Source organism: Notamacropus eugenii, chromosome 1, assembly GCF_028372415.1.
Source record: "Notamacropus eugenii isolate mMacEug1 chromosome 1, mMacEug1.pri_v2, whole genome shotgun sequence".
NCBI classification, from domain to species: domain Eukaryota; kingdom Metazoa; phylum Chordata; class Mammalia; order Diprotodontia; family Macropodidae; genus Notamacropus; species Notamacropus eugenii.
Genome location: NC_092872.1, coordinates 270,913,248 through 270,941,124, shown reverse-complemented (window position 1 = coordinate 270,941,124; position 27,877 = coordinate 270,913,248). Strand labels below are relative to the sequence as shown.

Genomic DNA, 27,877 nt, shown 5'->3' with positions numbered 1-27,877 from the left:
ACAGATGAAGGCCTGGCCATCCAGAATGGAGGAATACCCTTTGGGAATGGGTTTGGGTTTGGGTTCGGACTGTTGAGAACATGAGCAGACAGACTCAGGAAATTGAGGCCAGCAGCTACCACTTCATTGGCTCTGAATTTCTTGAAAGTGCCCATTCTTCTCCACTCTGTTCCTGAGAGTCTTTTCTCTTTGGTCTGGGCAGCTTAATCTAAAATTGTAGATGCAGTACTAGAAGTGATCTTGGAAGAAGAAGATCCTTTTCTAGCACAGCTGAAAAGTGGTCACGTCATGGGTAAAGACCACAATGAGAGGGATGATCAAGGAATTCCTTTGCTCTGAGTTTCTTGATTCATCTAAGGCCTTTCATCTGTTTCATATTTTCTGAAGATTCTGCTCGGTGGTTTGGTGTCATGGGGCAGTCCTCTGATGAGTCCTCACTAAGGGAGGTAGTTTGCCCATCAGGTAGTTCTCTAGGTCATAGGCTCGTGGGGCTGCAGAGCCATTCTGCTTAGGTGACTTTATCTGTATTTTCACTTGGAAAAGTGTCACCTTTGTTATGGAAACACTCAATCTTGTTGGTAAGAAACTGAGAAAAAGGTCACAATTTTTCCTTTTTCTTTTCTCTTTTGAATTGACTTAGTATTCAGATAATCAGATCATTTTTTAATCCAAGCATCACTTTGATTTGGGGCTTCTGGCTTTGAAGCTTTTGAAAGTATGTGCAGTGTTCTGTGACTCATGTCAACATGCCAAAGATCCATGATTTTATCTTAGGTACATCATGGGTGATGGTAAACCTGCCACACTTTAGCCGATAGTTTAATAAGTTTCTATGACCCATCTTACTTCCCTTCCACCTTCCCTCCCCCCCAAGAAAGAAGAAAGTTAAAGAAGGAAGGAAGGAAAGAAGGATGAAAGGAAGGAAAGAAGACCTAGTGGCCAGGTCTCTGGTGAATAAATCTCTCTAAATAAATGGAGCCAACCTGCTCCATAGAGAGCTTACGAGTGGTCTACTGTTGAGAGAGGACATAGCTAAGATGGAGAGAGAATATCCAAAAGATGACAGACAGAATAATCAGGAGCCCTAAATCAGATTATGCTCATTGGAAGGAGCAAGTATTTTTAACCTGGGGAAGAAAAAAAAACGAGGCACAGGACGTGATTCCAATCTACAAATGTTTGAAGCACTGGCACCTGGAAGAGGCAATTGAATGGTGCAGTGGATGGAGACAGAAAGGACTGAGTTCAAATGCTGCTTCAGGCACTAAGTAGCTGTGTGACCCTGGTAAAGTTACTTAACTGCTCTGTGCCTCAGTTTTCCCATCTGTAAGTGGTGTGATAGTAGCACTGATCTCAGAAGTTTGTCTTGGAATTCAAATGAGAAAATATAGTAAAGGGCTTTGTAAACTTTGAAGTGCTGTATGATAGCTATTATTGGTACAAAAATAGTAATGATTGTTATTATCAGGGATTAGCCTCTGACACCATCTCTGTGATTTTGGGTAAGACACATCCCATCTTGGGGCTTTTGTTTCCTCCTCTGTAAACTGAGGGATGGTAGATCAATAGATAGTCCCTAGGATCCCTGCCTTCTCTGTTATCTTATAATCTATAACACTACTTTACAGCAGAGGGCAGCACTGAGAGCATTGGATGGAAATGATACATTCAAGCTTGGTAAAAAGGAAAGAAAAACTTTACAGTGAGTAAAGGAGTAGTTAGTCCTTCCCCTCCTCCAGCCCCAGAAATGGAGTGAGTGATCTTAGGAGGTTGGGGGACCCTCTCTTGGGGGGATGTAATAGAGGGAATTCTTGTTCAGGTTCAGCTTAAGACGGCATAGCCTTGGAAACTCTTTCCCATTCTGAGATCCTCCCATTCTCAGCTTGTCCTGGAAATCTTCCAGGTTTGGTGGGCCCTGCCTGAGCTTGGAGGACCCCGCCGGTGTCATTGTGTTGTCATAGAGAGAACGTTGGAGTCAGAAGACTTGGGTTTGAATCCCAGTCCTTTATGACCCTGCATGGACATGTCAGTCAGTTTACATTGCCTGGACTCAGTTTCCTTCTGTAAAATAAAAGGATTGGGCTAGATGACCTCACTAAGTCCTCTGAAGCCTTGAAGGCAGTCTTGAGTAGAGGTTCCATGTCTAAGGTAGCATTTATATTATATGAAAGTAAGAAAAATAAAAGAAGGAATCAAGGAAATAATACCTTAGAGATGTGAGAATCTAGAAGAAAGAAGGAAAATGTGTTTTCCCCCTCTTATGTTGGGAATTTTAAAACTGGAAAACTAAAAAACAAAACAAATGCAATGTTCAATTAAATGATTAAGAAAAGGTTGTTGTTTGGTTATTTTTCAGTTGTGTCTAACTCTTTGCATGACCCCATTTGGGGTTTTCTTTGCAAAGATACTGGAACGGTTTGCCATTTCCTTCTCCAGCTTACTTTACAGATGAGTAAACTGAGGCAAGCAGGGTTTAGTGATTTGCCCAGGGTCACCTAGCTAGTGAGTGTCTGAGGCCAGATTTGAACTCAAGTCTTCCTGACTTCAGGCCCAATGAGCTATCCATTGTGCTACCTACCTGCTCAACAACAATAGAGTGCTTTAAGTTTTGCAAAGTACTTTATAAGTATTTCATAGCACTTGGCAAATAGTGGGCACTTGATAAATGTTGATTGATTGATTGATGAAGGCCATCTCAATTTCCTGTGATTATCCCAGGTTTGAAGAATCTTGGATAAGACTTTAAAACCCTTTCCAAAGGTCTCCTCTCCTTTATCTCTGGAGGGTTTTGCTTTCTTGGTACCAGAACTGGGGAGATAAGATATAACTGTACTTACTTCTTGGGCACCTGCTGCTTTCAAGAAGGGAGGGTGTGTTAACTTATCTATCTGGGGTGCTTTTTATAATTAGTCCAGCTGCCCATATGTTTTATCTGTGCAGATTATATCCAGGGATTCCAAAGAAAACAGGGCCCTTACAAATACTCCTTCCTGAGGTTTGAATTTATCCAACTACAAGCTGAGGGATAGAAGGAGTCTAGTGGACGTATGAAAAAGACCAGTAGCTTCTGGACCACTCCAGTTGGCTCTCATGGAGCCATGAATTGGGACTTCTTTGGGGGAGGGTTGAGACCTTTGGAAAATAGTTTGGAAAATCAACTCGGATTCAGATGAGGAAGGCTAGCAGAAACTCATGAAACCTCCAGATTGTCCTAAAAAGCTGACTTTTAGCTTGCTGTTTTCAATCATCTCCCTTCCCAGTCGTTATTTCACCTACCTGGTTTGAGCTGTCTCTTCCATTGAGACACCCTTTGCCAGAAGGGCCAGTGATCCAATGGCAGGGAAAACAAGGTGGAGATCTATCAAGCAGATATATGCCTGCCCCCTTTGCTGTTCAGTTGTTTCAGTCATATGTTTTACTCTTTATGACCCCATCTGGGGTTTTCTTGGCAAAGATACTGGAGTATACTCCAGCTCATTTTACAGATGAGGAAACTGAGGCAAACAGGGTGAAGTGACTTGCCCAGGGTCACCCAGCTAGTATGTGTCTGAGGCTGGATTTGAACTTAGATCTTCCTCTAGTGGGGCCATAGTGAAGTAGATTGACCCACCTCTTCCAGGAAGAATGGAAACTGAGGCCTCAGGGAGATTAAATGACTTGCTCAAAGACCCAGGACTAATAAGTAGCAGAGCATGTATTTCATCACATGTCTCATGGCTTCAAATCCTGTTCTTCCATCTTCAAATTGAGTTGTCTTCACAGCCCCATGCTGGCTCCCTCAGCTAGCTAAAAAGTGCTGAGTGTAGAGGGTTGGCATGGCCTACAGTTTTGTAGTCCCCACTGATGCCAGCAGTAAATTGGCCCTAGACAGGTGTGTTTTGCTTTTGCACAAAGCAATTTGATGATTTGTCTTTGACCTTTCTTGAATTGATTCTCCCAGTTCGGGCTTTTGATCTTCATTGAATAACCTTATAAAAAGCCAGGAGAAATAGCTATAATATCTCAAAACTTCAATTTCCCACTTCATTCTCTTCCAGCTGATTTCTGAGCATTCCTGGTCTTGCCTTTGAGCCTGATCCTAACTGAAAAAGTCATGTGCTCACTCTGACCTGACATCCTTGATCCCAGGGGCTGCTTTCTAGCTTCAAGTCATTAGAAGGGTATTTGAATGATTCATTTGCCCTTTGTGGGAATATTCATTCCAAGGAACTGTCACTGTCAAAAGATGTGAGAGTCATTGAATGTTCTGTTATTTGGAAAATTTAGATTCACTGCTGATTTGTGGCTCTGGTGGAAGTTTATGCTTTTTGGTGTATTTCTGTTTAGGCTCTTCTGGGTTGGAAAGTAGAACACTGGGCGATCCATAGGAACCTCACAAAGGCTGTCTTCCTTAGCATCATGGTGCAATGTAAAGACTTGAGAAAACTCAAGTTCAATTCCCGTTGACCAGGGACGAAGCATTTACTTTTTCTGGGCTTTTCAAGTTGCTCCTCCACAGGGCAGGCAAGTGACAAATATTTATTAAGTGCTTCCTGTGTGCCCAGGAATAAGAAAGACAGAAAAGCCAGGGTGGGAGGGAAGGTGCCCATGCCAGGGCATGGTGGCAGATTCTAGAGAGTTCTACCTCAAACCAGTCTGGAGGGGAATGAAAATGGAGGCTTCTGGAGGTAGCTCAACAATAGGAGATGGGGTTAGTATGGGAGGGATATTCCCGAGTTAAGCCCCAGCTGAGGAGGGAATCATATGGAGAGTCAGAAGCCTAGCTGGGTGAGCAAAGTGTGGCCATCTTCTCGCCTGTAGAACATTTGGCTAGACTGTCTTCTCACTCTAAGTCTAGGATCTTGTGATCTGTGAGGCCTGTTGGCCATTTCAGTTCAAGTCAGTTCAACAAATGCTAGCCAAGAACTTACTCTGTTCAAAGAAGGTACTGTTTTCTAAGGATATGTTGACTAAAAAGAGAAGATACTTCCTGTTCTCAAGGAACTCACATTCTAACCGAAGGGATACAGAGTGTGTACCCATATACAGAGTACATTCAAGTTGATACAAAGTAACTGCAAGAGTGAGAATTACTGGTCCTGGTGGTGGTCAGGGTGGCATTCATGTAGCAATCCACATACCAATGTTAAAAAGCCTGTGTTGTTGGTGCCTCCTGTGATTCCTGCTCCTGGGGAGGTTGAGGTTGATGGGTCACCAGATTTTGGGAGTCCTGAGTGGCCACTGGGTTAAAGCCATTCTTGTGTCCTCATTAAATTCAGCACCAATATGGTGAGCATCCCAGAGTCCTTAGGCAGCCTGAGGTCAGAAATGCAACAGGTCAGAGCTTTTGTGCTGATCAGTTGTAGGGTCAGGCCTGTCAATGGCTACTGTACTTTCAACCTGGGTGAAGTAGGGCAACCTGGGTGAAGTAGGGTGACCTAGCCTTCAGGATTGGGGGGGGGGGCGTAGAGAGGGGAGGAGAAAACTTGGGTTCTTTGAAAATTTAACTCGAAAGTTAATTTCTTTAAAAGAATCTTTAGAAAGGAAAACATTTTAAAGAAACAAAGCTTTATCAGGTTTGTCAGGTACCTGCTGGGTGCAGAGCTCCGTGCTGCCTCCAGGTAGCTATTGTTCGGTTGTGTCTGACTCTCTGTGACCCCATTTGGGATTTTCTTGGCAGAAATATTGGAGGGGTTTGCCATTTCCTTGTTTGACAGATGAGGAAATTGAGGAAAACAGGGTTAAGTGACTTGTCCATGGTCCCACAGCCCAGGGTCCCTCTGTCTGAGGCCAGATTTGAACTCAGGAAGACAAGTCTTACCGACTCCAGGCCAGGTGCTCCATGCACTGTTCCACCTAACTGCCTAGTGCGGAGTTTACAATCTAGAGGGGTGGGGATAAGGCCCAAATAGATGCCTGTTCTACAGTACTGCAGTTTCACTAATTTAGAGAAATGCAGAGTAAAGCTCTAAATGAAGTGTCTGTGGTTTGAGGGGTGAGACAGGTCAGATCAGGGCATTTCTGTACATGGATCAAATCAGCTATGATTGTTGACAGGCTGAGGGGGATGATGTTGACTGAGTAGATCCCCTTTGCTCATGGCAAGCTAATGTAGGAGAGATTTCAATGCACCTGGCTTATTTATTTATTTGAGGATCAGGAGCTGTGGTTTTACTGGTGATAGGGACTCTTGCCTGGGGCACGGAGAGATTGGGATATTTTCAAGGTCACCCTTGGAGTGTGCAAGAGGCTGAATTGAGATTTGGACTCAGGCTTTCTGACTCCGATTCTAATTGTGGTGTGTTTTAAGAGACATACAGATGTCTTATGTTAACACAAGAAACAAGTCTGAGCATGACCAATAACTTAGACTAGATCAGCACAGTGTTCCATAGTGAAAAATCTAAGCCACTTGCTTAATGACTAGATTATTAGTACATCAGGAGGCTGTATGGCCCAGTGGATAGAGAGGGACTCAGGAAGACCTGAGCTCAAATCTTGCCTCACTCTTTCAGTCTGTTTCCTCTTGTGTAAAATGGGGATAATAATCATACCTAGTTCACAAGGCTATGAATATCAAATGAGATAGTCTGTGTCAAGTGCTTTAGGAAGCTGAAATGCTGTATTAAGCACTGTATCTATAGCAGTTGTTTAAAGAATTATGGAGAGCTCATCTGATACCTAACAGGTGAAGAAACTGAGAACCAGAGAGTTGAGGTGATGAGCTCATGGAGAGGGCATGGCAAAGGGAAGACCTAATAAACAGCCCACTTGGCCTTTCCCACCATCCCATGCTGCTGTGACTGGGAGGGCCTCACAGGGACTTGGGAAGAGTTATGGCCTTAGTTTTTCAAAGCATTTATCCATGTTTTGTTGTATTTTTATTTAGTTAAAGATTTTCTCGTCGCATTTTAATTACGTTTGGGCTCAACTTGAGAGTGGCTGAAGATTCAGTTTGCTTTAGATTTCTTACTCACCGTATCACACTGTTGACTCATTGATCATACAGTTCCACTAAAATGCTTCTATTTTTTCAGATGAACTGATTGCTTCGCTATGGACTCCCACTTATTTATTCTTGTGATATTAACGTTTTGAACCCATGTGGAAGTCTTTACATTTATCCCATTGAATTTCATCCTTTTAGATTCAGCCTAGTGTTCTACTCTACCACAATCATGTCTAATCCTGACTCCTGACTATCATCAGATGTGTTAGCTGTTGATTCTTTTTTATTATTATTAATTTATTTGTTTTCATTTTCTACAATCATTTCCATAAGTCTTAGATTTTCTTCTCCTCCCTCCCTGAGGTGGCTTGTAATCTTATATGGGTTCTACACATATATTCTTATTAAACACATTTTCACTTTAGTTAGGTTGCATAGAAGAATTAAAATGAATGGGAGAAACCATGAGAAAAACCCAAACAAAACGAAACATAACACAAGAGAAAATACTCTACTTCATTCTGTGTTCCAGTTCCATAGTTCTTTCTCAGGATGTGGATGGCATTTTGCCTCAAGAGTGCTTTGGGAACGTTTTAGGTCCAAACCCAATGTAACCAAGATTAGGAGGGAAGCAGAAAACTGGGAAAGAATTTTTGCAACTAGTGTCTGTGATAAAGGCCTCATTTCTAAAATATATAGAGAACTGAGTCAAATATACAAGAATACAAGTCATTCCCCAATTGATAAACGGCCAAAGAATATGAATGGGCAGTTTTTAGAAGAAGAAATTAAAGCTATCTATAGTCATATGAAAAAAATGCTCTATATCACTATTGATTAGAGAGATGCAAATCAAAGCTGTTGATTCTTAATACTTTTTTGATGACCCTATACTGTCTTGTGTGTGTGGGGGGCAGAGTTGAGAAAAACACTGTGGATTGGAAAGAGAAAAATTAGAAGCAAGGATAGAATAGGGATAGTAATCAAGGTTTGAGAATGTTTCATTTAAAAATATTCACCACAAAATCCAACAATGAAACGAACAACAATCAGACCCTTTATTATTTCCACACTGTAACTTGAGGGGCAAGAGACAAGGTATAACAGGGAGAACCAGGGATCTATAGTTCAGACTGTACTTCTGATGCTTACTACCTGTGTGATTGTGGACAAATCACTTAGCTTCTCTAGTGATTGGAGGGAGGGTTCTGGATGCCCAGGGGATGGGGAAAGGGGAGGAACCCTCTTGAAATCCCCAGCTCCAGCCCTAATGTCTGCCAGAGCTAGATGGGGCATCTCCTTCTCTAGAAGATCCTCTTCATGAGGACAGACTTCCCAAGTTGGTATGCAGGCTTTACTTGTCTAATGTTCTTTGTACAGTAAACAAAGTTTTAGCTTGCCAGCACTTTGACAAATCTTCCCCAGATGTGATTGATCCCAGCTCTATTGACTGCCAACTGGGGGGCTATTTTGAATGAATGAAATTTCAGCAGCGAAGGGAAGAAAAGTGCAATGTCAAATTGGAACCTCGGATGTCCTTTTCTGCTCCAAGTGCAAATACTTCTCTCCTTAAAAGCAATATCAGCACGAGTGGGCTTTGGGAACTCAGAACCCTTGGATTCCTCACCTGTGTATTTCTTCCTCCACATCTGGAAGGAAAAATTTGCTGGTAACTGGAGTCTCACAGGGTTGCAGTTGTGGTCAGCTGCAACCTATTCTCCAGTAATTGCTGCAAACCTGCAAAGTATGTAGGCTGGTGCACACTAGCCAAAGGTTTTGCTTTCCACATGGCATACTTGTCTGGAAAGTGTGGGGGCGTGGAGACATTCCATCATGATCTGGGCATCAAAGACTAGAAATGGAGACCTCTCGTTCAATCTTGGATAAAGCTACTTGTAGGAACCTTCATATGGAAATAAGAGTTTGGCTCTGGGGGTTTTGGAGGGGTGGGTAGTGGGATATTTAGCTCCTGTTATTTATTTTTCTAATCTGAGTTTATTTCAGTGACCCGATGCCAAAGCACATGTTGAAAACCATTTTCTGTATCTGATGGTATTATTTCCCCTCTGTTTAAGATTTGGAGCTTGTGGAAATATTTGTGAAAAACAGAAACCCAAACCATGGGAAAGCATCCAGCTCCTTATTCATTAGGCTTCTTTGCTGATTACAATAACAGCACTTGCTGTTAGAAGGAGCATGAACTGGGAAATTGATTTTGGGGTTTGTGAAACATTAACAGCTTGGAAGTTGTTCACCCAGCCCTTTAGCCCAATTATCTGATAGCGAATGAAGAACCTCTACTTCATATCTCACAGAGGTCTCTTGGAGGAACCAGGATGTTTATCCTGGAGAAGGGAAGACTCAGGGGGAGCTGGGACATTTTGATATATTTCAAGGGCTGGCACACAAAATGGGAATTTGATTTATTCTGCTTTGTCTTAGAGGTGAGAATGAGGAGCGCAGGGTGGAAATTGTCAAGAGATCAATTTCAGCTTGAGGTCAGGAAAAGTTTCCTAACAATTGGATATCTCGTAAGATAGAAAGACCTGCCTTGGGATGCGGTGGGCTCGCTCTCCATGAAAGTCCTTTTAAGGAAAGGCAGAATGAGTACTTGCTGAATTGTGAGGATTCCTGGTCAGTCTTGTGTTGGATGAGGCAGGCTCCAAGCTCCCCTCTCAACTCTGATTCCGGTGTGTGAACTGTTATTTCCCAAATCTGAGGAGGATCTGTGAGGGTAATGGAGTTACTAACCCTTTTGCAATCCCTTTGAATTCTGGGGCTTTCCCTCTGTTGTTTATCTCTGTAGCTTTTGGTGCATTGTTTGTTTTTGTGCCATCTCCCCCGTTAGATTGTGAGCTCCTTGAGGCTGGGCCTCTTTTATCTTGGCACTTGGCACAGGGGCTGGCACATAGTTGGCATTCAACAAATACTAATTGACTGACAACTGTTTTTATCTTGAATAAAATGAATGTGATAGATCAAACTACCTCAATTTTTAAAGCTCAAAAATGGAGTTTTTCTAACTCTAGAATAATTCCAGAAAGCCTTTCTTTCCAAGCAGTGTAGACAGTTGTGGCTTGCTTTAAGTAAAACTCTGTTCAGGATGAGAAGGATGAGGTAGAGGCTTTCATGATGTTAGGTTGGCTGCCACTTGGGTGAGTGTGGGGGACAGGAAAGGGAACAGTGTTCTGTGGCCATTGAGTATACAAACAGGTAGCTTCATATTTTGACTCCATTTCTAGCTAAGGACTGTACTCAGATATTTTTGTGCTGTCAATACCTTCTGAGTTTTGGCACCTTGGGGCAAAGCCCAGGTGCCCCACCCTTGTTATGACTTTGGTCAGGAGTAAAGGAGTATAGGAGAGAGATGGAGGGGGGAAGAAAGAACTTCCCTATTAGAAACTGAGGAAGTACTTTTGGGGTAGTGCATTCTTCTAGGTTTGTGGGGAGTGTGACTGAGTGGAAAGATGGGGGTCCAAGCTCTAGCATCTACTGTTATGAAAGAAAAAGTAAAGTCTTTTTTTTTTTTTTTTTTTTAGATCCTAATTACAAAGTGACTCTGAGAATGATTCCAATGAGTAATTCACTTTGGTTTTGGGGAGGTCAGAATATTTCAGGGTCAAAATATAATGAAGCAAGCTCCTAAATTAAAAATAGCTAGCACTCCTTTAAAGATGGGGGGCAAAGATCTGCTGTTCTCTGAGGTTTTGTAATTTTGCGTATGTTGGCATTTTTTAGTTCTAACTAGTTGTAAGAGACTAAAATAGCCCAGGAAAAAATTAGCATGAAAACAAACTTTGTTTCTCTAAGGTAGTACTGGACATTTTGAGCCTATCAGACCTTGAAGCCTGATTTTATACATCTGAAGAATATTAGTACTTTGTTTTTAGTCGATCACTGCTCAGAGGGCCTAGAGTTGGATGTAACCTTCAACCCCTTCTCTATATCTCTGACAGAACTGAGACCAGAAGATGTGCTGGGTAGCTAGTCACACATTGGATTGTTTGCAGATGCTAGTGACATGGGAAGCCATGTAATATACACTTAGAAGTAACTTGGTCCATGTCTCTTCATGAAAGAGACCCAGTATGGCATCAGAGACACTGGACTTGGACTCAGCAGATGTGGGTTCCAATCCTAGCTCTTTCTTTTTCTAGCTATAGGTAAATCATTTAACATAGCAGATTACCTACATCATTGGATTGTCAGGAGAATCAAATGTAATTTTGTTTTGACATCTTTGTAAATAGTCATTTTTTTTAAATGTCACTTATTATTGTCTTTATCTTTGCAAAAATTTTAAAAAATGTTATGTCTAAAGTATAAGCAATTGTTATTTCAGGGTACTCATCTCCCCATTTCATTTGAGAGCTCATTTCTGATTTTATCACTTCTGATATGTGGGTCCTGATTCTGTGAGACTGGTAGGATGACTGGAAGCTCCCACTGTTGTTTCCCTTTCTGTCCCTCCTTAAATGTTGATGGTGATGGTGATGATGATGAAGATAATTTGCATGTATGGAGAATTTGTAGTTGGCAAAATACTTACTATATATTAGTGTATTTCTTGAAGACAGAGACAGTTGTTTTTGTCTTTATGCCCCCCAGTTAGGTATTTTAAAAATGCGTTTTGATTAATCCTCACACACCTGTGAAGTTGACTGCAACTGGGTTGTTCCCATGTCAGAGATGAAGAAACTGAGGCTGAGAAAAAATAAGTGACTCATCAGGGTCACACAATTAGTAAATGTCTGTGAAAGGACTCAGACCAAAGGCTTTCTGAATTGTTTGAACACACTATGTTCTAGGCCAGGCCACAGCCTAAAACAGGGGCAGGGAACTTGTGGCCACATGTGACCCTCTAGGTCCTCAGGTGAGGCCCTTTGATTGAATCCAAACTTCACAGAACAAATCTCCTTAATAAAAAGAGCTTACAGTCTCACCAGGGAAGACAACCCATAAAGAAAACTGAAAAGGTATATATGAGTGAGTAAGTGGTACCTTGTGGGGCATGGGGTGGAGTGGGAGAGGTGATGGAGAAGCTCAGAGATGTGCAGTTGGGTGCAAAAGGAAGGTCCTTCCTGGGCCTTATGTGTAAAGGCAAAAAAGATTGGTTGGACTAGATGTTTTTCAATGTCTCCTCCTGCCATTGATCCGTATAAGTGCTTAATAAATGCTTATCGATGGATTGAATCTTACTGGGACCTGACTTTAGTTAGCCTTATTTGACTTCTTTGAGATGGGTAAGTTAGTAAGAAACTCCAGGTATCTTTGGCTACCTCAGTATAAAGCTCCTTGGCCCTTCTCCTTAGGTTCTTTATGGTCTATAGCTGTCCTTGTGGGAGATGTAAGTGGGCAGCCTTGTTTCCTTGAGCCAGACAAAGATGAAACCCATTAGCTGGAGGGATGCAGACCAAAGATTGACCTTTTTCTTTCTTTTCAAAAAATTCCTCTCTGTGTCCTTGTTGTTTATGTATTCTTTAATTAAATTTGTCATTAAATCAACTAGACATAAAACTGGATGTTGACAAAACTTTGCCCTTGACTAGCCCAGGGTGGGCATTGGTGGCACAGGGATAGGATGGGGGAATGGCAGGGTAGCGGGAATCTTATATTGCTGAAAAATCTCTAATCTTTTCCAATCTCTAACCCTGCTATTGAAGTTAACATTTTTTGGAAAGGTGAATTACTCTTTGTTCCGGGAAGAAAAGCATGGTTGCTATTATCATGAGGCAATATCTCTGTCATTTGGAATGAGACATTGAATGGTATAATAAAGTCATCTAATTAAAACAAAACAAAAAGTGTCCTCATCCTGAGATGGCTGGCCACTTTCTGGTAGCCAAGGGTGAATAGTTTTGGTTACAGCAGCTCATGAAACTGTCGACTGTGGGGATCCAAGGAAACCATGGATCTTTTCTTTCTTGCTTTCTAATTAGATTCTCCTCTGTCCATTCTGTAGAAAATCTGGCTAATTTTGTGTTGGGAGGAAGAGAATTCTTAATTTATCAGTTTTTATAATTTCATAATAATAACAATTTAATAGCTCAGTCTTTTGGAAGGCTGATATTCTAGCCTTGTTGGGATATTTGTAAGTAGTATCCACAAGGGCTGTTAATTAGCCATTTTACGTATTACTTGCTTTGAGCACTGCTGCCCTCACCCCCACCTCCCTATTACTGGCACATGGGCCCTTTCTTTCTGGTGATCTCTCTTCAAATGACTCCCTCCTTTGTCCTGTCCTTCTGCTTCTGTATCTGTTCTGGTGGCCCCTTTCTTGCTGCTCTGGTACCTGGAATAGGGAAGATGCCCTGTATAAGGGAAAGGAGTTATAAAACAGGGACAGCCCTCTCCTAGATACCAACTTTCCTCTGCCCACATCTTGGGGCTGGTTGGGGGATTGAACAACAGGGCTGCCCTACCCCACCAGACTCCAATACAGTCCTCATGCTCCAGAGACCCCCCTCCCTCCTTATTCTCCCCTTTCCTCTCTTTTTCTTTCCATCTTGCTTTATATTCACAAGCTAAGGTGGTGCTTGACTCATGACCTATTTGAGGTTTTCTTTGAAAAGATACTGGAGTGATTTGCTGTTTCCTTCTCCAGCTCCTTTTACAAATGAGGAAACTGAGGCAAGCAGGGTTAAAGTGACTTGCTAAGGGTCACCCAACTAGTAACTCTCCAAGGCTGGATTAGAACTCAAGAAGATGAGTCTTCCTGACTCCAGGCCCAGTATTCTATCCACTGTGCCACCTAGTTGCCCTTAAACATTGCTTCTAGAATTAAATGGGGTTGGCATGGAGTTTTTTTAAGCTTCAGCTTGTACATTCCCATCTTTTCTGGTTGAGTTGTATCCTGGGTTCTTCTTGGGCCATGAATGTGGGAGGAGATTACAGCAGGAAACTGTTGGCTTCTTGTCTGTACCACAGGGAAAATGACCGAGAGAGCAGATTCATGGCCGACATCTTGTTGGATGCTCTGCCTCAGTCTTAATGAAATACAAATGTGTCCAGAATAGTTTTTCCCCCCAGAGATGAAGAAAAAAATATCCTTAATATGGGCTAGCTAGTGTAATTTGACTTTACACGTATTATATTAAAGGATGTTGCAATCCTTTGGCAAATGTAGAGGAGACGTTGATTCAATATCAGAATCTCCAAAGGCTCTGGAATCCCCTCAGGATCATTATTTGTTCACATATTTGCTGGGCGGCTGTCTCTGGGCTGAAATCCTCCCGTGCCTTGAGGAGTTGAGTGGGAGTAGCGATAGGCCCACAGATGCTTGTAATGGTGTCAAAGTCTTGGAATAACAAATCTGCTGATGATTTCTTTTTCTTCTTTCTTCTTCTCCAAATAGGTTTATTAGGTTATTTCAAGAAAGGTCAGTTCATTTTGGGTCCTCATAAAGTCAGAAATTTAAACTAGAAAAAATCCTCATCTCTAAATATAAGTAGGTGGTATAGTAGATAGAACACTAGACCTGGAGACCAACGGCCTTATTTAAAATGGTCTTGGACTCTAGTTTTATGACCCTGAGCAAGTCACTTAACTTCTTTCTCGATTTCCTCATCTGTAAAATGGGGATAATAATAGCACTTCTAGAATTTTTATGAGGATAAAATGAGATACTGTTTGTAAAGGACTTTGCAAACCTTAAAGCTCTATAGATATGCTATGTTATTATTCCTTTTTAAACACTTAATTCAATTGAGATTTATTTTCTTTTCACAGATCATGGAAGAGACAAATACACAGATTGCCTGGCCATCAAAGCTAAAGATTGGAGCAAAATCTAAGAAAGGTATGTCTTTCTATTCAGGGGAAGATTGCTGATTTTGATGAACCAAGACATAGAAATGACTAATTTTGTAGTTGGTCTATCACCTTCCTTTAATTACCTAACACTTGTTTCTACCCTTTTACCAGGAAGTCAGTTTAGACACTGGAAGACTTTTGTTTATTTGGGATTACAGTAATTTAAGAGAGCACGCTCCATTTCCCCCCTAATTTTCATCACATACAACAGTTATATTTGTTTAGACTACTATTTTTATGGAATCTCATGATGCCAAGTGACTGTGGTAGTTTGGAGTTTGCCTAACTAGAGGTGAGGATTTTTAGGTATTTTCTGCAAATTAATATGGCTCATTTAAATATATGACCTTCTCCTGTGTCCTCCATATGTTTCCTGCTTGAAAATCACAGAAAGCAAAGGTATGATTTCAGGAATCATGGAGACTTAAGAAAGCTCTCTCTTCCCCACGGGGATATAGGCCGAAGGAATTAATTTACTCCAATTTTCCTTTCTGGGTGTGTCTCTTACCCTTCATCATTGAAAGGGGGATTAGAAACGTCTGGCATTTTCTTCCTGGTCATCTGTTTTTCTGCCTTGTAATCTCCTAGGACTCTGTGATAGATGTTGTTTAGGGCGGGTTAGGGAGAGGATGTATTTACATCCAGTGTCTGCAAAGGAGATTGCGAGACAGTGCAAAGAGTGCTTGATTTGGAGTCAGGAGACCTGGGTGCAAATCCAGTCTCTGTTCCTTATTTTCTCTATGACCTTGGACAAGTTACATAATCACATGCTTCATTTTCTTCAACTTCAGAGTGTGTTGGTTAGACCAGATGACCTTGGAGATCCCTTTCATCCCCCAATCCATGACCCCATGAGCCTATGAAGTATCCCACAGTGGAGGAAATCTCTGCTATTTTTCTCTTTCCTTCATTTATTTTGCAGTATTTATCTTTGCTATAGATTGCCAGGAGGTGAGTGGGGTGGGGGATGGGGATGGGTGGGAACTCTTTTTCAAATGAAGGCTTTGGTCCCAGCTCATTCTGTGCAAAGGAATTTTGATTTACGTTTTTCTTTAATCTTTGTGCCTTCTGTGAAATTTGGAGTGGAAAAAAAGGTTAACAACAAATTTCCAAGTGAAGCATAGCTCTTTTAAGAATAGTTCTGTTTCCCCCTTTCCTCCTAAGGTCTTGGATTTATTGCTTTTCCTTAATCTCTCACCACTAAATATCAATATAATTCATCAGTATAATTTTCCGAGTGATTTTTTATTTATTTCTTGTTCTGCCTTTATCTTGGAAATCTGATTGTACAGGGTATCCCAAAAGTCCTAATTCAGTTTGAAGATTTGAGATCTTAGAGATTTTTGGGGCACCTGTTATGAGGTTTGTAATGGTTGCCTCTTTTTACCTGGGTCCATAATGTCCACCAGCTAGAAGGTGGCAATCCTTTATTACAACTATGTTGACAACAGATGTTTGCTGAGTTGGATTAAATTGAATCTGTTGATTGAGTGTCTGTACCAGCCCATGGATAGAATGGAATCTTGTGGAAACTCATGCCTGGTGCTCTTTAGTGGTGATAAAAGGCCTTGGAAATGATGCTTTTAAATTCCATAAGGAGATTTGATAAATGTAGCAGTACATAAAAGCCTCCGCTCGGTAGAGAGGTGGTGGCCTATGGGTGTACTATGTTGCATTGCTGTCATATGTGGTTCCTTGGTTGGTCAGTTTTACTTAACTTTTTCACTGTGGTCAGGCAGGGATCAGTGTGAAGGAAGTGATGGATGTTAAATAAAAACAATGCCCCTCCCCCACAACACAGAAGGTGTCAATAAAAAAAAGTTGGCCCTTGACTGAGCCCCTGTGAATCACGTACTTTATGTGTCATCTGTGGTAGATTTAAAATCTCCTGCCAGTCCCTTAAGGGACTTCTCAAGTATCTTCCATTTTGTCCTTTCCTGAATCTGAATCACCATTGCACTCCTAGTTCTAGAGAGCTTTTGGGCTTCCTAGGGTCTTCCTAACCACAATACTACAAATACAGGTATGATTATCCTCAGTTTTGCAAGGAAACATTGACTTTTCTAGCCAGGACCTGAAACCGAATGTTCAAACTCTGAAGATAATGTTTCCCTGCCCTATTATGCCATAGCTGTAATGCAAACTTCACAAAACAAATCCCCTTAATGAAAGAATTTGTTCTGTAAAACTTGGACTCAGTCAAAGGGCTGCACTTGAGGACCTAGAAGGCCACATGTGGCCTTGAGGCTGCAGGTTCCCCACACCTGTTTTACTATTCCACTTAGGTAGGGATAATAACAACAATAATAAAAACAACATAACAATAATAACTTATTTTTTACTTAAATTTCCCAAAAGCACTTTACAGATATCATCTCATTTTCTTCTCAAATAACCTAGGAGGTAGGTGCTATTATTATCCCCATTTAACAGATGAGGAAGCTGAGGGTGAGAGATGTTTATTGACTTGCTCAGGGTCACAGAGCTACTAGGTGTCTGAGGCTAGATTGGAACCTAGGTCTTATTGACTCCAAGACCAGTTCTCATCCTACTCTCCCTTTCTTTGCTCAGGGCACAATGATAACTCTATTTGAAAAGGATACTATAGTTTTATCCACATAAGGAACTCTTAGTATGGGAATGCCCCTCATCAAGGCAGACTACAATAGATGACTCAATAGATAATCTGTAAAGGAGTAAGCATGGGACAGCAAAAGGAACATAGATTTGAGGTCCAGAGTCCCTGGGTTCAAATCCCACCTCTGATGTTTGCTCCCTTGCTGTTGACACTGGCTAAGTAACAGCCTCCCTTGAGCCTCAGTAGCCTCATTTGTAACATGAGAGTGTTGGAATCAGTGACCTCAGGAGGCCTCTTTCATCTCTGTATGGTCTTAGGCTCACAGACATAGTGACTGATATCCCAGATCATGCAGCTGCTATCTGCTAGGGGTGGCATTTGAACCCAAGTCTTCCTATCTCCAAATGCAACTCTCCTCTCCACTATATCCCATTCTCTTTTCAATTCAGTATTAGGTTAATAAAAGTGAGGGCAGCTAGGTGTTGCTGTGACTAGAGGGCTGGGCCTGGAATCAGGAAGACCTGAGTTCAAATCTGACCTCAGACACTTACTAGTCATGTGACCCTGGGCAAGTCACCTAAGAAGTCACTGGAGAAAGAAATTGCCTTTATCTTTGTCAAGAAAACCCCAATTGGACACCTAGAGTCAGACAGGACTGAACAATAAAACAACATAACAAAAATCATTAGATAAGTGATGAGAAAATCCTCTCTCAGTAATTTCAGATGATTGTGACAGTCTCCATTCTTTCAGCTCAGCTTGACTTTCTTTTCCTCCAGTAGCACAGAAGGCCGAGAACTGACTGAATTTGTTGCTCAGATGACATGAAAACATTGTTTTCAGGATGTGAAGATGCTGGGCCGCATTTGTGGAAGGGCTGACGTTGCGGCTCCGGCTCCGGCTCCGACACACGGAGCTCGGCCTTGTTCGTGATCGGTTCTGTCCCAGCAGGGAGAGGATCTCAGCAGTGCATTTGAGGGCAGTAGTCTTCTGCACATATGGTAAAAGTTAACTTCTGGCCTTGCTCCTTCGGACTGGCCCCCGCTGGCCCCAGGCCCAGAGACGTGGCTTTTTTCTTAGTATGTAGGTAGTACTGTGAATGTACACGGTGCTGTATGATGACTGAAATGTGCCAAAAAAAAAAAAAAAAAAAGACAAAAGTCAGTCCCAGGGGCATTTACAATCCCAAATTCATCAGGGCCAGCCTTATTACTTAACTGTGCAGCTGCACTCCTTAAAGCTGACACTATGGATTCAGACGGCTCTTGGCAGGCATCCCTCATGTCTAATTCCTGTATTTTAGGAAAGGTGCAATCCAGAGATGAAATTTGCTTGTCTGGTATTTGCATTCAGGAAAGATGGAAGGAATATGCTAGGGGGAAGATTGGAGGGGGCGGGGGGCTGGTGAAACTGACTTTTTTCTCTTTTTTCCCTCCATTGAGAAAGTCTCAATTCCTAAGCCCCAAAGGTTATTTTCCCCAAATGTTATTCAAGAGAGCAGTGGAGGAAGCTGTATTTAGGGGGCTCTACTCAGGTCTTGAACAGTAGTTCAATTCTTTGTTTTTCTAGGGGTTTTTCAGTGGTATGCATACTCAGAATCCATAGGTAATCCTCAAACCCAGGTCATGAGATGTCCAGTACCTATGGGATTGTCCTGAACTGCAGTCTTGTTTTTTTTCTTGTGTCAGGATTCATAAAGCTTGCTTGCGTAAGCCTACTTTCAAAGAAGCAATGAACCAGTAGGTAGACTTCTCCCCCTGCCCTACCAGTATCAGCCTCACTTACTCTGTATTGACATCTAGTAAAAATAACAGCATTCCCCACTGCCAGTCTTGCATCATTAGTAGGCTCACATGGCACTTTCTATACACCATCTCGTCTGATCTCGGTAACCACTCCACCCCCTGAGGTACACACAAGACATATTATTATTCCCATTTGACAGAAGGAAACATTGAGGCCAAGAGAAGTTAAGTGGCTTCTAGGGGGTCCCAGACCGAGTGACTTTTCCTCCAGGTTTGAGTACAAGATCAGTCCTTTTTCTTCTGGGCCATGTTGTGTCCTCATTTTAGTGCAATGGATCTGCTTCTCTGGTATATTGGACTGATAGGAGGTTTTTCTCTCTAAAAGAAAAGCTTGGGAGATGTCTAGTAACTGGTAGGATGAGAAGCAAAAGGCCTGAATCATCCGTAGACTGAATGATATGACCCAGAATGATTGTCGGCTTTAGTGGAGAAAAGACCATGGTCTTCTTTTGGGTTAGAAGAGGTAGTTTCTGGTAGTATCACTTTTCTCCTTTGTTTTGCTAATTGAATTGAAAATAGTAGGAAATTAACTATGTCTTTCCCTGTTTAGGTCATTACCTTGCCCATAGGAGGCACTTGATAAGTCCTTGTTAGATAGGAGACTGATAAGTCTATTGACCTATTAACATTGATGGGACATTGGTTGGGAGTTTTTCTAGTAAGCCAGTGATGAACTTTCACTGAGTCATGGCTTTTTGATTTGATTTGGGGGACATGTCACAAGACAGGAGGCAGTATTGCACAATAAGCAATGAAATAAGTGGGACTGAGTCAGAAAGTTAGCACTCTATCCACTGGGCCATCGGGCCGGCTCAGCTTGTTGACCCTCTAGCCCAACACAAGAGAACAGCAAAGTGTAGTACACAGCTGGCTTTGGGGGGTCAAATCTTAGCTTTGCTACATAAGACCTTGGTAACCCCGGGGTGAGTCCTTGATCCTTTCTGAGCCTTGACTTCTGCCTCTGTGAAATGGGGATGTTAGACTTGGTGACTGCTAAGCCTCTCTCTAGCTTTAAACCTATGATCTATGCAAACCCTCTCACTTAATATATAGTAGGGTTTTGAAGAAGAAGGGACCTTTGGCTGCATCTTGTCCAACTGTCTCATTTTGCTGATGAGGAAGATACAACCAAGAGAACTGAAATGATTTGTTCCAGGTCCCACAGTGAGTGGCTAAGTTCATTTAAGATTTGGAGGGTCTTTGTCATCTACCATAGGTAAGAAGTGCTAGAACAGATATTGACTTATTCCATTGACTGTAGGTGGAGGGATCTGAAAAACTTTTTCTAATGTCTAAAATTCAGAAATAGTTTAGTTTTGATAAAAGAAAAAAAATGTTTTCTTATCAGAACCTATCATGGTAGATAAAATTTTAATTTATTTCTGCAGAGGGAGCAACGTGGCATAGTCTTAGGAAAGTTTCTAATAGATGTGTGACTCAGGACAGGTCACTTGACCTGAACCCCAGGAATCTCCTAGGTTCTGTCTCCTGAGTTACAGACAAGTTGTGGTTCATCTAAATAGACATGAATTTCGGGAACTGAATACTTTTAATAAGAGAAAGTCATTATGAAGTAATTTAAAAAAAAGAATCTGGTGAAAGAAATATAAATATGTAAACAATAATAATTATTAACAATAATCTAATATTCTTCTAGCACTTTTGCAAAAACATTTATATATATGATGTAAATGATGATGATTTTTGCTTTATATGTATTATTATTTGATCCTCGTAACAAAACTCTAAGGTATATTATCACCTCTGTTTTGCAAATGAGAGAAAATAATGAGTCCCAGAAAGGTGTTGGGTGATTCTCCTAGGGCTCCATAGTAGATCTTCAAAGACAGGTCCTCTGAGTCCAGTACTCTGACCAGTATGAAACTGATCTGCCTCTGTTTTTTTTTAATCTAAATTTTCTTTTTTTACTTTGAATTTAATAATCTTCACCAAACATGAACATTTCCATGTATAAAGAGTAACAAAAAAGAAGACTGTGTATGAAACCATGAGCTTCCATTATGGATTATTTTAGGTGCACATTAATTGTGAAGGTAGTAACAACACTATCCTATTTGTTCTTTCCCTTTTTATTTTATGTATATTAAAATATTTTTATACTCCTTGATTTTAATATTCATTTTAATTGAATTCTTTTTTTAATGTCACCATGCTTTCTCTTAGGACCACTCTTCCCTCCCCATCCTATCCCATCTAACACATAATATCTATTTTAAAATTTATGATTTATTTTAAGGAGAAAAATAAAAGAAAAATTAGCAAAACTGATCAGAACCTTGAAAAAGTCCGCAATTATGCTGTGCTGAGTGATCTACACCTTTGGACCTCTACTCCTATAAATGGAAGGGCTTAGAGCATCTTTTCATGTTTGGGACCAGATTTGTTCTTTGTCATTTCGCAGCATTCACTTTTGGTTATTTAGTGATTGTTCTTTCCATTTACATGGTTGTAGTCGTTGTGTCTGTTTTTGATTGTTCTTTCATTTACATCGTTGTCAAAACCCACCAGCTTCACAGAGCTCCCCTTTACTGTGCCTGCTCCAGAAAAAGATGTATCCAGCTCCAACTTCAGTAATCTGGCCTTCCTTTGTCAACCTTGTTCCGCTCAGGGCTGCAATTTGGATGTGATACCTGTTGAGTTCTCTTGCAACAAGAGCAGTTCTTTCAGGTCTGCTGGATTTTGTAGACTACTCAGTGCTGATGGAGCCACATTGATTAGTGACAAGACATGATCCTAGAGAGAGGGGCTGAACACTTCCATAGTGTTCTCAACAGACTTTATCGTGGTGATGTCATTTTGGTCCTCTTTGAAAACAAAGGACAACAACAACAGCACTGTTGTCATTGTATCTGTTATTTAGTGATTGTTCTTACCATCTACATGCTTGTAGTCATCGTGTGTGTTTTGTGATGGTTCTTTCCATCCACATTGTTGTTACTGCATTTATTATTTAGTGATTATTTTTACCATTAGCATTGTTGTAGTCGTTGTGTCTATTGTTTCGTTGGCCCAACTTATTTCATTTTGTATCAGATCATCTAAGTCCTTCTAGGTTTCTCCATGGTTATCACATTTGTCATTTTTACAGTATATTACTATCCTACAATTACATTCACATACCACAGTTTGTTTAGCTCTTTCCCAATGGAAAGACATCTACTTTGTTTCCAGTTCATTCTCTTAATTCTTATATAATTCTTGGCGTTTCTATCCTCAAATGACACTTTAATAGAAAAGAAGACATGTTACACATAACTTTGACATGATAATGCTTCCATCAGTAAAGCACAGTGAAGCCTTATAATGTAGACAAAATGGGGTGATGCTTTCTTGGCTTGAAATTGTAAAAAAAAAAAAAAAAGACAAAACTAAATCATGGCATATTTGGAAAGAAATAGTTTTATTACTTATAAGAGAACAGTGAATTTGAACATGATTCCCTGCAGTTGCCAAGGTGAAGTCCTGCCAACTCAACTTTAATTAACAGATAAGATAGATGGGTAATGAAAATCTCCAAGATTGGTGTGTCTGAGCTGCTTCTCCAAGTTCCCTTCCCTTTTAGCAAGGTCGCTGATTCTCATATAATCTTCTTGATACTATTTACTGAGCAGACTTTTCTTTGTGGATGGACTTGGGTAAATTTCAGCTGGATCCTGATCTTGTCTAAACTGTGAGTGGAAAGTCTCCAATTAACCTGCTCTCTGATTCTTAAGATTTTGGAGTGAGAAGGGACCTTAGAGATGACAAATCTTATACGTAAGATCTTCCTCTTACAAGTAAGGAAGTAGAGAGAAGAGAGGGGAAAATGACTTGTGTGTGGTCCCACAGAGGGTCTCTCAATTAAGAGTTAAACAAAAAAATCAAAAAAATCAGAGTGGTGTTAGGATCATAGAATCGTAGATTAAAAGCCCGAAGAGACCCTAGAGACCCTATGGTTCAACTCCCTCATTTTTCAGATGAGGAAACCGAGACCAAGACAGATTAATAGTAACATAGGTAAGTGAAGGAGGATTTGAATTCAGGTCCTTGATTCTAAATCTTTTGATCTTTTCACCATACCACACTGTGGTCTGCAAATCACTTTGTGTGTATTATTTTATTTAGGAAAAGAGATCATAGGATCATAATTTTAGAACTGAAAGGATCTTTGGAGATCTTCTAGTTCAACCCCCTTATTTTATTGATAAAATAGAGACGCAGAAAAGTGAGTGTTTTACCAGAGGTCACATGAACAGTCATTGGCAAAGCTGGGATTTGAAACTGGATCTTCTGACTTCAAACAACCAACAGGTATTATGATGTTTGAACACTCTATCAGGTAATTGTAAAATTGTGTTCATTTTCCCGATTTGGAAACTGAGCCTCATTTGCTTAGTGACTTGCCAAGGGTCACCGAGCTAGGCAAGTATGAGATAAGAGTCAAACTCAAACCTTACTGACCTCAAATGCAGTGCATTCTCTTCTATAAGGATTGGCCCAGACATATGTGTCATTGGATGGGCTATTTCACATGCTTGTGTTTGAGAGAGGCTTGGTCCTGTATTCTTATTCTTTCTCTCTTCCCACCCCGTTCTTCTCTCTCTCCCTTCTTTCCCTCTCTCTTTCTCCTTCCCCTCTTCTTCCCTCACTCCCTCTCTCTATCCAGAGTAAACAAGAGTTACCAGAATTCCAAGATACTTTAGTATTTTTGGTAAGATACCATCAGTAAAGCAGAACTGTCAGGACATCTTCACCTCACCTCCCCCAGCCCCTGTACCCAGCCTTCACCTCATCCCCCCACTACCATGCCTGTCCCCCTACACCTTTTGACTGCCTCTCTTGTTTTCCTACTTTATGGGAAAATTTCCTATTCCCTGAGGTGGTTTGAGGGTTTGAGGACTAAAGCCGTTGCTGGACCACATCTCCTTTACACAAAGCTTTGTAGTTAATCTTTTAACATCTTTCTGTAAGCAAAAAATTGGGATGAGAGTGAGGCTCCTTTCATTCATGGGACAGGAGGACAGTCAAACTTTCCCAGTGGTTCTGGGTGGGATGGGAATGGGAGGGTTGGAGCGAGGCTTGGTCTGGAGGGCTTTGCAAAGTCTGGGCTTTAACCCACAGGATCCCTGAGGGGGGAATTCATATTAGAAATTGTTTCTTGAGTTTGAATTCCAGTCTGCTTCTGGGTGGGCCTGAAACTCTGACCCGAATAGATTCAACTTCCTGGCAGTCATAGTGTCATAGTTTTAGAGCTAGGAGATGTATTAGAAATCATCTATTCCTACTTTTCTTATTCCACAAGTGAGAAGTGGGTCTGTTAGAAAGACCAGAATCACTCAGTTGATCACAAGTGTTTATTATGTACCAGGTACTGTACTAAGGGAGCCCCTGTACAAGACTAGAGTGGAAGACTCTTTGCCCTCAAGGGAATTCTATTACATTCCAATGTATTTCAGCAATTCAGCTCCTGTGGATTTAATATTGATATGCTGGTAATTCTCAGACTCTAGTCTTCTGCCCAGGCTCTCTGCTGACCTCCAATCTTGCATCTTGAACTTGATATTTAGTAGAAATATTAAACTCCATATGTCCAAAAGACAACTCCTTGTCTTTAAGGTAGTAGGGAGGGATTGGAATTTTTGCAGGGGATCACAGGGGCTGACATCATCAGATCATTGGAATATCCCTTGGAAGTTGTGTGGAGGGTGGATTGGAGATTCAGGGAGCCTAGTTAGAAGGTTCTTGTCCAGGTAAGAGGTGTGAGGGCCTATAAATGGAGAGATGGATTTGAATGCAAAGAGAAAGACTTGACTGTGGTACCAAGGTTGGTGGTACCCAAGAGAGAAATAAGGAAGTCCAGTGAAAGAGCTTACCTGGAAGGACATGGTGGTCACAATGTCAGATGCTGCTGAGAAGCCAAGAAGGGTGAGTATTGAGAAGGAGCCATTAGATTGGGCAATGACAATCTCTTTGGTCACCTGGGAGGGAACAGTTTCAGTTGAGGCAGGAGGCCAGTCATTTCACCTTTTGGGCTTCTATAAAATGGCGGTGGGCGTAGGGGAAGTTTGAGACCCTGTCACTTCCAAGGTTATCTCCAGCTTTAAATTCACAGTTCTTTGATTCCAGAAAAGGAAGTGACTTATCCAAGGTAACATAGGTTCTTAGTAGCATGAATGAGCTTTGAATTCAGTTTTTCCAAATTTCTAAATTTAGTATCCTTTCTGATATGCCACACCATGTTGAAGAGACAGTGAAGAGATTCACTCACCTAGACCAGGGCAGAAAAAAGTAAACTTAAAGCCATTTTTGTCTTTTGCATTCCAGACACCTGGCACATAGCAATCAGTTGATCAATAAGCTTTTATTAAATGTCCACTGTGTACCAGATTCTAGGTGTTTGATCAATTTTTGCTGAAGTGAGTTGGGTTGAAATAGCATCATTGTGGTCTTCGACCTGGTATTCATTTCAGTGAACATTGTTGTCAGTTCCTTCTATGGCTTGTCAGAAATTGGACTCCATTTACACATAATCCATGACCCATGGAAATCCACCAAAACTGAAGGAGGCCAGTGAGTTGGCTCCCAAGCTTTGGCTTTGCTCCTTCCAAAGATAACCTTGAAGAATTTGGTTTCTTCTCAGCAGAAGTCAGCGCTGAACAATTAGGGAATGAAAACCACAATTAGCCGTGTGAATATTTCATGTTTCAAATTCATGGCCGCAAACCACATTAGCTGGTCATTAGTGGCTTATTTGCTCATAGATTTTTAGCAGGAAGCACTGCTCTCTGGGTTTGTCATTAGACCAGGCAGCTTGGTCTGAGAGGAAGCCCCAGAACATGTTAGGAAAGGCTTGGAGTTATGCTTCATAAATGAAGCCCTTGGAAAACAGCAATCTTAGGAATTGTCCCTTTGCATTTGACTGGGGCAGAAGAATTTCTGCTGGGCATATTGGCCATGACAATTCATTTGACCAGACTGTTGTGGGGGAGGAGAAACTGGGGAGGGGGTGGCTTCAATCAAAAGCCAAGAATGGAAATGTTCAACTGAAGGAAGCATTACCTCTTGGCTGATGTGAAATTTGCCTTTTATATCTCTCTGAGCCTCAGTTTCCTCATCTGTAAAATAGGGAAAGCAGCGGTTGGAAGTGGTGAGGTGGATAGAGTGCTGGACCTGTTACCAGAAGACTTGATTTACATAACCCAGGTCCTGACCCATATCCTGACACTTATTAGCTTTGTGGCTTTGCATCTGTTTGTGCCTCTATTTCCTTATCTGTAAAATGGAGTAGTGCCCACCATGCAGGGTTGTTTTTAGGCTAATGTGTTGAATAAAAGGCTTAGCAGAACTTTAAGGCAACAAAGAATTGTCCATCTTCGTTATCCTCCTCCTTGACTCTCTCAGCGTTGTTGTGGAAAAAGCTCCCTGTTATAGCTGCAAAGTCCTCTCGGTTTTAAATTACTTGGGAGCTCTGTGGACCATGTGGTTACGCCCTGGCTCTGAAGTCTGGACCAGGACATTTATACTTTCTAGGCCTGAGTTTACTCATCTATAAAATGAGACCATTGTTTCCTCGGAAGAGGCGGTGAGTTAGAGGAGCAGCAGACTGCCTGCTTTTAGTTGGCCCCACTGTATTCACTGTTTTTGTGAACTAAACAAATGAAGGGATTGGATTGGCCAACTTCTGAAGATCTTGGTCCCCTCTGAGTGATTTGGAGTCAGCCAGTTCCTTTTGCAAAGAAGGGAGCAGATGTTCATTTATATGATGTTAGAAGTCTAGTCTCTTGCCAGGGCAGCCACTCTAGCTCACCTCTTGGTCTGCTGTTTGCTTTCTAGTCATCCCTTCTTTTCCTCTTTGCATAACTTCTTGGAATCGTCCAACCTTCTCTCCTCTTAGCTTCTTCCTAAAGAAAGTTGTGTCTCCTTTGTCTACCTGGGGTTAAAAAAGGGAATATGTATCTCCAACTTCTCCCCTGCCTTCTTTCTCCTGAGTCATGGAACCAGCCCTGTCTTGATTTTCTACAAGTTTTTATTGCCATATTAACAGAGAAATCCACATGGGGCAAGGATAGCAATATATTTAATAAGAATAACAATTCAGTAACAGAATTGGTGAAGATTGTAGAGTCAACAAATTTTAAGAGTTTCATTGTAAAAATTCTGCCTGGTTTAGGGGCCTGAGCAGGGTCAGGCCATTGATCTCGTTGAGGACCTGACAGGGATGTGAGCCTCTTCAGGGTTTTTGTGACATAGTCCAGTGAAGGCTGTGGACGTGCCCATTTCACAGATGCTATATCAGCAGGAGTCCGTCTTTCTGTTGGGTCTATCAAAAGCAAAACAGGGGGCTGGACTGGAAGGCATCAAAGGCTCCTTCTAGCTCTCAAACTAGTATCCCGTGATGCCTTCTGATTCTAATAATAAGATCCTAACCTTAGTTGCTGTAGAAATGACTCCTGTTATTATTTGGCACAAGGCCCTGTAGAGGGCGACAGAGGTCCACTTAGCTAGATGTCCCTGGATACCTGAAGGATCCAAAGTGAGAGACATCTATCTACAAGATGAGGAAAAAACCAGCATTTTGCATCTGCTCATCAGACATCTTCTTTCTTTACACTGGAAGGCCCTCCGCACATGAGGTTGCAAAGATGCTGAGCTTCTTCTGCTCTTTCATCGAAAAAAAAAAAAAGAACTTGCTATTCCCCCTATTAATAGCCATTTATTTTCTTTCCTCCTATCTCCTTTCTCCATGAAAAAAAG

At 41.4% G+C, this 27,877-nt stretch overlaps 1 protein-coding gene across 2 annotated transcripts in view; it reads left to right on the top strand.

Annotated features, from left to right (window-relative positions):
• Window positions 1–27,877, top strand: part of BICC1 (BicC family RNA binding protein 1) — a 277,456-nt gene that overhangs the window by 118,923 nt on the left and 130,656 nt on the right. For both annotated transcript variants that reach the window (XM_072628910.1, XM_072628909.1), the window contains exon 3: window positions 14,657–14,726. In XM_072628910.1, coding sequence (XP_072485011.1) covers window positions 14,657–14,726 — 70 coding nt within the window. The remainder of the gene's footprint in view (window positions 1–14,656; window positions 14,727–27,877) is intronic.